Consider the following 15296-nt stretch of genomic DNA (forward strand, 5'->3'; position numbering starts at 1 on the left):
AGTTTAAAAATTACTGAGCCTTTAATATGTTGTAGGCATGTAAGTGCTAAGCACATTACATGCAATTCACTCATCCTCACAAAACTGAATTAAGTACTGTTATCTCCATTTACAGGTGAGGAAACTGATTAGCCCAAAATTACACAGCCTGTAAGTGTAGGAGCTGGAATTCAAATCCAGAGTCCATTTTCTCAATCATTACACAAAGAATTGAAGTACAGAGTAACCCACAAATCTCTTACCAATGTGCTCTCCTTCCCCATTTTTAAAACTAGTAGGTTCATTTATTTCCTTAGCAAAAATTTGTTGATGCCTCTTACGTATCATCACATTTTTAGACATGGGGTACACAGCAGTGAACAAAACACAAAAATCCCTGCCTTTTTGATGTTCACATGGATGGGGAGATAAACACCAAAAGTAGTTAAGTAAAAGAATCCTGAGCCAAAACCGGTTTGGCTCAGTGGATAGAGCGTCGGCCTGCGGGCTGAAGGGTCCCGGGTTCGATTCCGGTCAAGGGCATGTACCTTGGTTGCGGGCACATCCCCAGTGGGGAGTGTGCAGGAGGCAGCTGATCGATGTTTCTCTCTCATCGATGTTTCTAGCTCTCTATCCCTCTCCCTTCCTCTCTGTAAAATATCAATAAAATATTAAAAAAATAAAAAATAAAAAAAAAGAATCGTGAGAGGGAAGCCTATGAACCAGGAATTCATGGTTGGATTCAGGTCAGGGCACATACCTGGGTTGCGGGCTGACCCCCAGTGTGGGCGTGCAGGAGGCAGACGATCAATGATTCTCATCATTGATGTTTTTATCTCTCCCTCTCATTTCTTCTCTGAAATCAATTTTAAAAGTATTAAAAAGTAAAATAAAATAGTGTGCCCCAGGTAATGCTTCACAGGGATTTGTAACCCCAAGACCCATCGCCAGCTCCAGGCCTCACGCATGTGTAACACTCAGCCTCTACTTAGGGCCGGCGCGCCCCCTGGCGCCCCTTCGGATCTCCGCAGCCCCAGCAGCTAAGGGCGGAACTTCAAGGCCGGAAGCGCAAATCTTCCCCTCGCCCTCCTCTTCCGGTTCACTTCCGCCTACCCCTCCCAAGCTCCGGACCGGAAGCTCCTCTCTCTAACCCGATTCTCCTAATTGAGTTGAAACTCGGGAGACGTCAAGATGCCGGTAAGGAGCCCGAGTCAGGGGTGTGAGGTGATGGCGAGAATGGGGGAGAGCGGTGAGAAATGTGCGTGCGCTGAGCGAAGCGGACCAACCCGTTCGGAGAGGAAGCAGGATCCAGAGCAGGGAAGCGGGGAGGCAGCCAGTTCTTGTAGGATTGAGGACCCGTGAGTGTCGGCCATGGGGTACGAGAGAGGCTGCCTCAGCCCTTTGGCCCCATCTCTCCAGTGCCAACCCCATCTTTGCCCCTTCTGCACCCCCCCGCCCCGACACTGGCTGGGTCTCCAAAGCCTCATTGAGCCACTAAGTCAAGGGATACACTTTTTATTTTTCATTTTTCTAGTCCAGGGTCCGGCTTCTCCTTTTTTCTGAAATCCCACTTCCTTCTGCAACCCAGGGGACGGGTCCCTTCCGCTTCTTGTCCTCTGTCAGACCCCACTTCCTCCCCTGTCACCACCCCCTGGGGCCGCCACCCCTGCGCTGTTGGTTTAGGGCCCTCAGGGCAAACTCAAGGGCCGAGCCTGGTTTCCACATGTTTCAGTTTTATTGTGCATTAGAACAGGAGTAAAATTAATGGTGGTCTGGTTTCTCTTCATTTCTGATAGCCAGTCTGTGGGGTAGATTTATCGCCGTCGTGGTAGGTCTCCATTTTGCAGATTAGGGAAAAGGAGGTTTTCAACAACATGGGATTATTCAAACAACAAACATTACTGAGCACCTACTGCGTTGCTAAGCACGGTTATAGCAGTGACTAAGGCAGCGAATCCCTGTTCTTACGGAGTTTACATTCTAATAGGGAGGCGGACAGGAAAGAAATGTAAATAGAATATAAAGGAGATAATTTCTGATAGTGACAAATGTTATGAAGAAAATAGATGGGGCACAAGACAGTAGTTGTAGTAGCTGGTGAAGGGGATGGTGGAGGCTGCTTTAGATGAAGCATACCTGTGATTCAAAAAAAGGCGCAAGCTCTAGTTCTAGATACAAATATTGTGAATCCCATAGCTACCATTTGATTCCTGATGTGTTCCAGGCAGGCCCTGAGCTTCACACTCTGTATAAATTATCCCATTTAATCCTCACAGTGATCCTATGAAGTAGGTATGTTATTGTTTTCTCATCTCCCAGAGGAGGAACCTGAGGCTGAGAGAAGTTAAGTAATTTACCCAAGGTTGCACACTAACGAGTGCAAAAGCCTTGGTAAGCCAGGTTTTAAGCCAGTACTCCACAGCCCTGTGCTCATTCCAGCTGGACACCGAGCACTTATTTAATATCTTGATATTACTCAATTAATATCTGTCTTCTCCATTAGCCTGAAAGTTGTTCAAGGTTGGAGACCATACTGGTCTTGCATACCTTTAAATGACCAAGCCTTGCATTTAGAAGGTGCTTAGTAATCATTTGGTGAATGAATGAATACATGAATGGGGCCTGTGTTGTCTTACAAAAAGCCAGAACTAGGAATCATATACATATTGCTCTCATAAATGTGATTTTCTCCCTTCATCCTTTAACTCACACCTCCCCACTGAAGGCAGTATATATTTCCTCATTATACACATTTGGAAACAGGCTAAGAAAAGTGATGTCTTAGTCAAAGATATAAAGCTAGGAAGTGGCAGAACAGAATAACTAGTGCTTGGGTTCTGGCTTAACAACAGCTGATGGGTGGGTACTCCTGGTTTATATAATGTTTGCCTATTTCTGCAGTGTAACTATTCCCACCAGTTACCAGTGTGATGTCACTGAATGTAAAATTGAAAGAGATGCATAGTAGCACCCCATTCATTATGTAGTGCTATTTCTGCCATAAAGATACAAAAGACATAAATAACTTTAAGATTGTAGTCAACAGTAAAATAATTTTTAAAAATAAGGAGTAATGCATTTTGAATCTTTATTACCTTTGTTTTTAATATAATTTATTGCAAATTTATATAATTTAATTTTTGAAAATTCTAGAAAGGTAACAGTTGGTTTTCATGAGCCAGTAAGAGCCAGCTCCGCACATTGCTGCCACCCTCCCCTCTGCCACATGCTCTGGTTGATCTTGGGTGGGTTACTCTTTTTTTTCCTTTGGAGAAATGTGCTTGTTTGCCCTGCTGACATTTGTTCTGCTTCTGTTTCTGTATTCTTATCTGGCTTGCCACTATAGGCTTACCACTCTTCTCTCATGGACCCTGACACCAAACTCATTGGAAACATGGCACTGTTGCCCATCAGAAGTCAGTTCAAAGGACCTGCCCCTAGAGAGAGTAAGTCGAAACCCCTTTCCATTATTTTCAGATTTTTGTGTGAAGCATCTAGCAACCCTCTGACATTAAGTCAGGGAAATTCTTGGCTCAGTCCTCTGTCTCTGGGTGCTGTTGTATTTTCTTTTCTAAATATATTTTATTGATTTTTTTACAGAGAGGAAGGGAGAGGGATAGAGAGTTAGAAACATCGATGAAAGAGAAACATCGATCAGCTGCCTCCTGCACACCCCCTACTGGGGATGTGTCCGCAACCAAGGTACATGTCCATGACCGGAGTCGAACCTGGGACCCTTCAGTCCACAGGCCGATGCTCTATCCACTGAACCAAACCGGTTAGGGCTGCTGTTGTATTTTCTATTTGTTTGGTGGATATTGCTTTTTAGGCCTGTTAAGATTATGGGTATATGTTGCATCTAATAGGAAACTATCTTTGCTGCTAATTTCTCCAGGATATTTTGTTGAGGGAAAAGAAAAAGTGTGCTTAAATCTTGACACTATTTCTGTAATCACTGTCAGTTCTTACAAACTAATCTAATGCTGCTACTTCTATAGAATGCCATGTCCCCACCCTTTCTCTTATCAAGTTGGAAAAAAAAATTTTTTAAATTTTTATTTATTTCATTTTTAATCCTCATCCGAGGATATTTTTCATTGATTTTTAGAGAGAGTGGAAGAGAGAGGGAAAGACAGAGAAATATCGATGTGAAAGAAACTCATCAATTGGTTGCCTCCTGCACACGGCCTTACCAGGGTCCAGGCCGGGGAGGAGCCTACAACTGTGTACGTGCCCTTGGCTGGAATTGAACCCAGGACCCTTCAATCCAAAGGCCGATGCTCTATCCACTGAGCCAATCTGGCTAGGGCAAAACAAAACATATTTTAAACTCTTTTCCTTCTATTTCCTTTTTCCATTTTTCAGGAGTTTCAATTTTTAGCAATACCTCAGTCTTAAATATATATATCTATGTGTGTATATATTTTTTCTAAGATTTTTTAATTGATTTTTAGAGAGACAGGAAGGGAAAGGGAGAGAGAGAAAAAAACATCAATGTGATAGTGAAACACAAGCCAGGAATGTGCCCCAACCAGAATCTAACTGGCAACCTTTCTGTACATGGGACATGGGACAACGTCCAACCAAATGAGCCACATCGGCCAGGGCTCAATCTTTTTTTTTTTTTTTTTTTTTAATATATTTTATTGACTTTTTTACAGAGAGGAAGGGAGAGGGATAGAGAGCTAGAAACATTGATGAGAGAGAAACATCGATCAGCTGCCTCCTGCACACCTCCTACTGGAGATGTGCCCGCAACCAAGGTACATGCCCTTGACTGGTATCAAACCTGGGACCCTTCAGTCTGTAGGCCGACGCTTTATCCACTGAGCCAAACCGGTCAGGGCCAGGGCTCAGTCTTATATATTAAAAGATATGTCCTGCCCTAACTGGTTTGGCTCAGTGGATAGAGCGTCGGCCTGCGGACCAGAGGGTCCCAGGTTCGATTCCAGTCAAGGGCACATGCCCAGGATTGCGGGCTCCATCCCCAATGGGGTGCCTGCGGGAGGCAGCCAATCAATGATTCTCTCACATCATTAATGTCTCTCTCTCTCTCTCTTCCTCCCTGAAATCAATAAAAAAAATTAAAAAAAAAAAAAAAGATATGTCCTAAGAAACATTGCTAATTCTGAATTTTATATCTGCTTTCTTTCTTGGTAGTCACATTCCCCCACACACACACCGCCCGAACCATTTTTTACTGTTCAGAAGCTCCATTCTTTTTAGACACTATCTGAGAGTCTTCTGACACATTCTGAGATAATCTGCCAACACTGTTTTGTATTATATTAGACATGGTTTCCCTGCACCCAGAAAGGGTCTGCACTGAGTTCCATTGATGGTTTCCAAGGCCATGGTTTTAATTAATAATTTTGTACTGAGTCCCTCTCCGTCCTTCTGCCAGACTGTTAGACTTGACCTTTATAAATTTAATTTTGTTTTCAATACCAGTTGAAAGCTCAATAAACTTATAAATCTGGTGAGTCACTATGGTCTTTACTTGATTTTGAAATGAAGAGAAAGGAACAGATGGGGGAAAGAAAGCAGACCAAAGAGAAGAAAAATGACATAAAAGAATTACAGTGCAGAGAAAAAATAAGAGTCAATGTTGGCTTAGATTCCTTGAGAAGAACCCTTTCAGATAGGCGCAAAATACCATATGGTATTTCAAAAGATACAGTTGACCAAGGGGTTAATCTAATTACCACGATTACAGTTCTTTGGGGATTTCTACAGATAAGGAATGACCTGTTTCTTTTCCCTAGAGGACTGGATTCAAACCAAATTGGAATTATGGATGAATGTAAGCTTATGCTGGGAGTTACCAGTAAATAATTCTTAGCATTAATCTAATTATTTACAAATATCTTTTGAACACCTTTTATGTGCCATATACCCTCCTAGGTTCTGAATCTTGTAGCCTCGCCACCACCTATGGTGACATTTAAAAGAACTGGCTGGTTTTGTAAACACTGTTGAAATCTTTGAGGAAGTTTCTTTTTGCAGATAAGAAAATAGATTGCAAGAAATACACATCTAGCCTAACCGGTTTGGCTCAGTGTATAGAGCATTGGCCTGCAGACTGAAAGGTCCCGGGTTCGGTTCCGGTCAAGGGCATGTACCTTGGTTGCGGACACATCCCCAGTAGGGAGTGTGCAGGAGGCAGCTGATCGATGTTTCCCTCTCATCGATGTTTCTAACTCTCTATCCCTCTCCCTTCCTCTCTGTAAAAAATCAATAAAATATATTTTTAAAAAATAAATAAATAAAAGAAATACACATCTAGAGTTCAAATTCTATTGAAATTTTTTAGCAGAGGAATGAGCAGAAATAATGACTGCTGAATTACAGAGTATTAAAAGTTCAGGATTATTTTGCATTTCTGCTGTGTGAGAGGGATAGCAGGCATGGACAAGAGATAAAAATAACTGTTTCTGTGTTGCTGAAACCAGCTGCCGGATACCAAGACCCTGAGATTATGACCTTTTTAAAATAAAAAAAGGAAAACAAAAAATTGCCAAAAAAATTGTAATGAGATTTGTCTTTGTCACAACAGTATTTCTGGCTTTTGTCAGTCTCTAGCCACCTAGAACAGCTTGTACAAATATATTTGAAGTCATCGTTTTTATAAACAGAAAGATGTGTATGAAAACCCCAATGGGTTCCTAAATGACAGTTGAGAGGTGTGTTTTTTTTCTGAAACTGTCATATGTACAGTTCAAATAAAATTCTATTGAATGCTTTTTAAGTCGTTTTATTAAAGTTAGTTTATGTCTCAGTCTGTTTTTATAAAGGCATTGAGAAATGTCTGGAATGATGTTCACCAAGTGTTAACAGTTATTTCTGGGAAGTGAGATTAGGGTGACAATTAAAAATTGTTTTGGGCCCTAGCTAGTTTGGCTCAGTGGATAGAGCGTCAGCCTGTGGACTGAAAGGTCCCAGGTTGGATTCCAGTCAAGGGCACATGCCCGGGTTGTGGGCTCAATCCCCAGTAGGGGGCGTACAGGAAGCAGCCCTTCATTGATTTTCTCTCATCGATGTTTCTATCTCTCCCTCTCCCTTCCTCTCTGAAATCAATAAAAAAATATATTTTTAAAATTGTTTGGTATTGATTAATCTTTCTAATGAGTATGTATAGTTTTTATAAAAAAATAAAGCTATAAGAATAAATTATGTATATATTTCTCTAGAAATTGTCTAAAGACTTTATATTTCAGTAGCCTCATTTTATTTTATTCAAAACTCTTGTTCATTAATCTTGGGTAATTTTTTTTCTTTATAACTTTTCTAGATGTTATGTTTTGCATTAAGCTAATGTTCTCTGCCCCCTCCCCTTGTATCTTGCTTAGCAAAAGACACAGATATTGTGGATGAAGCCCTCTATTACTTCAAGGCCAATGTCTTCTTCAAAAACTATGAAATTAAGGTAAAGTACAGAGCTTTTAATATTCAAGTAATTTTCTTATGGGAAAAAGATCTAGCTGGCAGTCAAGTTGCTCCAAATAAAATGAGATTATATGATTTTAAAAATCCAGAATAGTACTTAATGTTAGACTTTATGTCAATATTAATTTCTTATTTTTCTTTCAAAGTCTACACCACAGGTTGACAAATGACAGCCAAAGGGCCAAATCTGGCCCACCACCTCTTTTTGTAAAAAAAGTTTTATTGAAACACAGCCATACGCATTTGTTTATATTTTGTCTATCTATGGCTGCTTTCACGCCACAATAGTTGAGTTGAGTGGTTGTAATAAAAACTGCAAAGCCTGAGATTTATTATCTGGTCTTTGTTTCTTTATCCTACATTAATTAAGTGCCTACTATGTACCAGTCTACAATTAAAAATCCTATATGCTATGTTATTTTTTATACACTTCTGTATCCTGGACCTGAGATGGAGAAATAAACTTCAATCACCCTGACCCTTCCTTTAAGCACCCTTTCTCCCCTTCTCTTAGTTCTTGGTAGGAATCAGGTCCAGAGGAAGGTGGTAGAGAAGGAGAGGGGGAAATGGAAAAAAATTTTCGAGCTTCCGCTATGAGTAAGTTACAAGAAATGTCAACACATTTTATGGATAATATTCTAGAATATGAAACTTCAACTCCCTGCCAAACTTTGACTTTTAATCAAACAGGGTCTGAAATCTTTATTTGTAGACACTTGGCCTACAGATTGTAGTCTAAATATTCTGTGTTATTAGCAGAGTGTTTTCTGTATCTAATGCATGGTCTTACGTGTTTTATTTGTAATAGGTGTAAATAAATATTATAATTCTGCCACATTTCATTCTTGCTTGAATATCACATGATCTGAAATATAGGGAAATGTATAGTTTGCTTTTTAAACTATAAATCTGTGTAAACTTTTTTTTAAAGTATATTTTTATTTATTTCAGAGAGGAAGGGAGAGGGAGAGAAACATCAATGATGAGAGAGAATCATTGGTCAGCTATCTCCTGCACACCCCACACTCTAGGGATCGAGCCCGCAACCCGGGCATGTGCCCTGAATGGGAATTGAACTGCAACCTCCTGATTCATAGGTTGATGCTAAACCACTGAGCCACGCTGGCGGGGCAGATCTGTGTAAACTTTGACCTGAAGTACGTGCCACATTGGATCCACACCCAATCACCTTTTCCACATTTTCCTTTAGGATGAGTTGGGCTTATGGAGCTCTTCAAGAACAAGTCACAAATGAAATATTGTTTCCACTTGTAGAGTCGTGAATGTTTCTGTTCTCAGCAGAGATCCTAAAGTGAAAGGGGTTTTTTAAAATTAGCCAACCATATGGTGCACCTCAGCTTTCCTGGCAACTCTGTGACTCAGCTTCCTACACAGAGTGAGGAGCTGTTGGCACAGTCCCTTGGGAACCCAGGGGCAAGAGGAAGGGAGGACAACAGGAGCAGCACAGGGCAGACAGAACGCATTGCATTTGGAGAATTGGACTTTTTCTTAATGTATTTTTATTGATTTCAGAGAGGAAGGGAGAGGGAGAGAAAGATAGAAACATGAATGATAAGAGAGAATCATTGATTGGCCGCCTCTTGCATGTCCCCCATTGGGGATCAAGCCTGCAACCCTTGACTGGAATCAAACCTGGGACCCTTCAATCCACAGGCTGATGCTCTATCCACTGAGCCAAAGCAGCGAGGGCTGGAGAATGGGAATTTTTGATGCTATAGTAACTTTACTTTCGCAGTTTTCAGTTGGTAATCAAAAGACAAAGATTTGGATTTATTTGTTGCACATAATTGCTATACTTTGTTCAGGACTGTTTTTAAGTTTTGTTTTCCCCTCTGTAGAATGAAGCTGATAGAACCTTGATATACATAACTCTCTACATTTCTGAGTGTCTAAAGAAACTCCAAAAGGTAATTAAACTTGCATGATCATCTATCAGGAAAACAAATTACTGATAGGTATTTGGACTCGGTGAGAATTTAAAGGCAAATTGAACATATTTCCTCTGACTTAGAGCATGGACTTGAAAGAAAAATCTGAATGTAGATCTCTAAATTTACAGTGTAGTTGACTAACCAGAGGATAAGGCTTTGCAAGTATTTTCCTAAGACAGAAATCTTGAGCAAAAAAAAAATCCCTTTTAAGCCTTTGGCTCAGAGGTTCTTTTTTTTTTTTTTTTTTAAATATATTTTATTGATATTTTACAGAGAGGAAGGGAGAGGGATAGAGAGCTAGAAACATCGATGAGAGAGGAACATCTATCAGCTGCCTCCTGCACACCTCCCAATGGGGATGTGCCCGCAACCAAGGTACATGCCCTTGACCGGAATCGAACCCGGGACCCTTCAGTCCGCAGGCCGACGCTCTATCCACTGAGCCAAACCGGTTTCGGCTCTTTTTTTTTTATTAAATATATTTTTATTGATTTCAGAGAGGAAAGGAGAGGGAGAGAGAGGTAGAAACACCATTGATGAGAGAGAATCATTGATCAGCTGCCTTCTGCATGCCCCCTACTGGGGATCGAGCCCCCAACCTGGGCATGTGCCCTTAACTGGAATCGAACCTGGGATCCTTCAGTCTGCAGACTGATGCTCTATCCACAGAGCCAAACCAGCTAGGGCTGCCTCAGAGGTTCTTAACTTGGGAGTCCAAGGGGTCCATGAACCTGAGTGGGAAAAGATTCCATCTTTCTTTTCACTAACCTGAAATTTAGCATTTACTTTCATTATTAACGTGGACAACAACCCACAATTGTTCTAGCAATACCTGTGACTTTTTCTCCAATAGAAACCACAGCATTTTGCATTTAGAGTGGAATATTTTTTTGCAATATTGTTTACACATCAGTACTTCAGAATTTAGTTATTAGGGCCATGGCAAGATCTTGTATTTAGTGCATGAATAAAGAAGCACATGTATGATTATAACATAAATTTGGTTTTTTTAATATTATAGTTATTGCATTTCAGTATAATTGGTTTCTTTTGTAATTCTATGTATTGTATTTTAATTATTTAAAACATTATTCTGAGAAGGGGCCCATGGGTAAAGCCTATGGGCAAAAGGTCACCAAAAACATTAACCCCAGCCAAAGCCTACTTAAACTAAAAAATTGCAATTGTATATTATTATCCTTTTCCCTTTAAAATATATGTGTATATATGATTTTTTTTTTTTTAGTGCAATTCCAAAAGCCAAGGTGAGAAAGAAATGTATACACTGGGAATCACTAATTTTCCCATTCCCGGAGAGCCTGGTTTTCCACTTAACGCAATTTATGCCAAACCTGCAAACAAACAGGAAGACGGTAAGGACAGTATCTTCACTTCTCTCTATATGGCACAAGGTTTTTTCCATTTGACTTTTTACCCTCCTCCTCTTCTTGCCTTGATTGCTATGCAATTGGGAATGGAATCATTAGCACATACATTCTCTTACTAGCCACTCTCAAGAGATTCTTTTTTTTTTTTAATATATTTTATTGATTTTTTACAGAGAGGAAGGGAGAGGGATAGAGAGAGTTAGAAACATCAATCAGCTGACTCCTGCACACTCCCTACTGGGGATGTGCCCGCAACCAAGGTACATGCCCTTGACCGGAATCGAACCTGGGACCCTTCAGTCCGCAGGCCGACGCTCTATCCACTGAGCCAAACCGGTTAGGGCTCAAGAGATTCTTTCTTTTTTTTTTTTTTTTAATATGTTTTATTGATATTTTACAGAGAGGAAGGGAGATGGATAGAGAGCTAGAAACATCGATGAGAGAGAAACATCGATCAGCTGCCTCCTGCATACCTCCCACTGGGGATGTGCCCACAACCAAGGTACATGCCCTTGACCGGAATCGAACCCGGGACCCTTCAGTCCGCAGGCCGACACTCTATTCACTGAGCCAAACTGGTTTCGGCAAGAGATTCTTGATAGCATATAACATGTAGAGATTCTTTTGGATCAAAATGAATCCTATCCAATCCTATCTAGTAAAAGAGTAATATGCAAATTGACCATCACACCAAGACACAAGATGGCCGCCCCCATGTGGTCAAAGATGGCTGCCCCCATGTGGACACAAGATGGCCACCACAAGATGGCCTTTAGGGGAATTTAGGGGTGACCAGGCCTGCAGGGGAAGGCAGTTGGGGGGGACTAGGCCTGCAGGGGAGGGCTGTTGTGGGGGGCAAGGCCTGCAGGGGAGGACAGTTGGGGGGGACCCAGGCCTGCAGGGGAGGGCAGTTGGGGTGGACCAGGCCTGCAGGGGAGGGCAGTTGGGAGCCAGCAGTCCTGGATTATGAGAGGGATGTCCGACCACCCGTTTAGGGATCCCATCACTCAAGGGATCCCAGATTGGACAGGGTGCAGGCTGGGCTGAGGGACACCTTCCCCTTCCCTCCCCCCTCCTCCATGCATGAATTTCGTGCACTGGGCCTCTAGTATAGTAATAAAGCCTTTTAGACTATCATTTCTATTTCTTAACCTGTTGGAGTGTACAGAAATAAATTGCAAAGGTCAGTGTCATGAGCACATTTGTGATACAGTTTTTTGTGTTGTTCTACCTGCTCCTTATTTTAGAAGTAATGAGGGCCTATTTGCAGCAGCTAAGGCAAGAGACTGGACTGAGACTTTGCGAGAAAGTTTTTGACCCTCAGAATGATAAACCCAGCAAGGTAAGACCCTCTTCTTTGCCTATTTAGTTGATAACTCACCTTTTATCCTATAGGCTCCATTAAATGAGAGGATCTTTTCACACTAAGATCTTTCATTGCAAGAAAACCTTTAGTTTCCGAATTGCAGTGTTGTTAATATATGCCTTGTACATGGTAGGAGTTCACAGTGAATCACAGTGCATAATGATTACATATAATTAAAAATTTTGGTTGTCTGGTCTTATATCAGGACATTGTAAACCCCATCGAACAGATTTTTGTTTTTGCATGAGATATCTTGAATGTATTACCTTCATTTTGTCTTCATAATTTTGAGTAACCTATAAGTCACTAAATAAAAAATAAATTTTACTATTTTACATGTTCTTTCAAAGAATGTGTATAACATAAGGGCTGCCAGACTAACACAAATTTTAATATTAAATTCATATTCTGGCCTTACCTTGAACTTGCATTGTAATTTGACTGGCACTGTGCATTCTGTTTTATCCCCTCTTGTTAGTGGTGGACTTGCTTTGTGAAGAGACAATTCATGAACAAGAGTCTTTCAGGACCTGGACAGTAAAGAGAGCTGTGCAGACACTGTTTCCACAACCGTGGGCAGCATTTTACAGCAAAATGTACACAGTTCTTTGCCTGTATAACGTTTTATACAGAAGAGAGAAGAGAACATGTCTTTACTTGAAAAGTTCATTATCAAGAATTTGGGGGGATGGGGAGAACGAATTGTCAAAGGGTGATTTGAAATTTTCTGCAGTATTAAGCTGGTGCTTAATAAGTAATAATAAAGGAATTTCTAACATTTTGTCAGAAAAACGTTATTCCTTTGCCATTCACTTAACATGTTTTGTAGATAATATTTATCCTCTTAAAGTGTACAATTCAGTAGTTTTTAGTATATACACAAAGTTTTGCAACTATAACTACTAATTCCAGAAAATTTTCACCACCCCATAAAGATGTACTCTTTAGCAGTCACACACACCACCACCCCTCCCCCATTCCTCTCAAACCCCTTCCTCCTAGACCCTGGCAACCACTGACCTATTTGCTGTCGTTATGGATTTGCCTATTCTGGAGATTTCACATCCATGGGGTCATATAACATGTGGCCTTTCTGTCTGGTTTCTTTCACTTAGAACAATGCTTTCAGGATTTGTCCATGTTATAACTTCGTTCCCTCCCCCCCCCCTTTTTTAAATTGTGGTAAAATACACATAACATTTACCATTTCAACCATTTTTAAGTGTACAGTTCACTGGCATTAATTACATTCCATTCACAATGTTGTGCAACTGTCATCTCTTTATTTATTTTGAAACTAGAGGCCCGATGCATGAAGATTCATGCAAGCATGGGCCTTCCTTCCCCTGGCTGCCAGCACTGCCTTTGTTCCAGCCTGGAGCCACCTTTCCGTCTTCCCACGCTGCCCAGAGGCCCGGAGTGGCTGGGGCAATGCAGAACGCCTGCGTCGTCGCCATGGCGATGATGCAAGCATCCTGCTCCTGGCCACTTGGCACCTGCGTATGCAAATTATCCCATCTTTGTTGGGTTAATTTGCATACTCACTCCTGATTGGCTGGTGGGCGCCGTGAAGGTACAGTCAATTTGCATCTTTCTCTTTTATTAATGTAGATGTGTTCTTATTGATTTCAGAGAGGGAGAGGGAAATAGGAACAACAATGATGAGAGAGAATCATCCATCAGCTGTCTCCTGCATGCTTCTTACTGGGGATCGAGCCAGCAATCCAGGCATGTGCCCTGACCAGGAATCTAACCATGACCTCATGGTTCATAGGTCGATGCTCAACCACTGAGCCACACTGGCCAGGCCTTCACCTCTATTTATTTACAAAACTTTTTCATTACCCCAAATGGAAACTGAACATTACCTGGTAAACTCTAATCTACTTTCAATTTCTGAATTTGCCAGTACCTAGCACCTCACATAATTGGAATCAAACAAGCTTTGTCCTTTTGTGTCTGGCTTCTTAGCATAATATCTTCAGGCTTCATCTGTGTTGTAGCAGATAACAGACTGAATAGTCCATTGTCTGAATAGACTATATTTTGTTTGTCCAGTTTATGGACATCTGGGTGGTTCTACTTTTTGGTGGTTATGAAAATGTTGCCAAGAACATTCATGTACACATTTTTGTGTGGACATATGTTTCCATTTCTCTTGGTTTTATACCTACAAGAGGAATTGCTGAGTCATATGGTAATTATGTTTAACTTTCTGAAGAACTGCCAGACTGTTTTTTCCACAATGGCTGTGGAAAATTTAGTTAAAATTAAAAATTTAATTTAAAATTAAAATTCTAATTTCTCCACAGCCTCACCAACACGTTATGCTATCTAATAAAGAGGGAATATGCCAATTGACCATCACACCCTCATAAAGATGGCGGTGCCTTCAGCCAATAAGGAGGGAACATGCTAATTGACTGCCACGCCCTCAAAGATGGCGGCGCCCAGTCCCCTCAGCCCCATCGGGGCGGCAGGCACACACATGCCTTCCTGTGGAGCCCCCCAGTCCCCTCAGCCCCCCAGCCGCCCAGGGCCAGCCCGAGGCACAGGCAAGCCTCACATGGTGGCTGCCCAGCCGCCCAGGGCCGCCCAAGGCTCAGGTAACCAGGGCCGGCCAAGGCTTGCGCTGCCGGCAGTGGCAGCAGCAGAGGTGTGATGGGGGCGTTGCCTTCCCCTGATCGCTGGGTCGCCTCCCGCCCCTGAGGGCTCCCGGACTGTGAGAGGGGCTGGCTGGGGTGAGAGACCCCCCCCTCCAGTGTATGAATTTTCATGCACCGGGCCTCTAGTTTGTCTATAACATCCTATTGGGTTTGAAGCAGAATCTCATTATAGTTTTTATTTGTATTTCCCTAGTGACTAATGTTGACCATCTTTTCATGTGGATATCAGCCATTTGTATATCTTTTTTGGAGAAATGTTTATTCAAATCCTTTGCCCATTTTTAACTTGAATTATACTTGACCCTTGTCAGATATGTTTGCAGAAATGTTTTCCCATACTGTTCTGTTTTCTCTCTTTCTTGATTATGTTCTTTGAAGCACAGACATTTTTAATTTGGTGAAGTCCCATTTGTCTATTTTTTCTTCAGCCACTTGTGTTTTTGGTGTCGTATCTAAGAAAGCATTGCCTAATCCAAAGTGTTGGTTTATGCATATTTTC

The 15296-nt window shown here is 41.5% G+C and overlaps 1 protein-coding gene across 1 annotated transcript; it reads left to right on the forward strand.

Annotated features, from left to right (window-relative positions):
* The first annotated feature begins 1072 nt into the window (after nucleotides 1–1072).
* ARPC3 (actin related protein 2/3 complex subunit 3) lies at nucleotides 1073–12909 on the forward strand. Its single transcript, XM_080650812.1, has 7 exons — nucleotides 1073–1176; nucleotides 3326–3425; nucleotides 7329–7405; nucleotides 9285–9353; nucleotides 10624–10750; nucleotides 12013–12107; nucleotides 12610–12909. Exons 1-7 carry the CDS (start codon nucleotides 1171–1173, stop codon nucleotides 12670–12672), a joined length of 537 nt encoding a protein of 178 aa, XP_080506938.1. The 5' UTR covers nucleotides 1073–1170; the 3' UTR covers nucleotides 12673–12909.
* The last annotated feature ends 2387 nt before the right edge of the window (nucleotides 12910–15296 follow it).

Source organism: Plecotus auritus (genome assembly GCF_963455305.1).
Source record: "Plecotus auritus genome assembly, chromosome: 13".
Lineage (NCBI taxonomy): Eukaryota > Metazoa > Chordata > Mammalia > Chiroptera > Vespertilionidae > Plecotus > Plecotus auritus.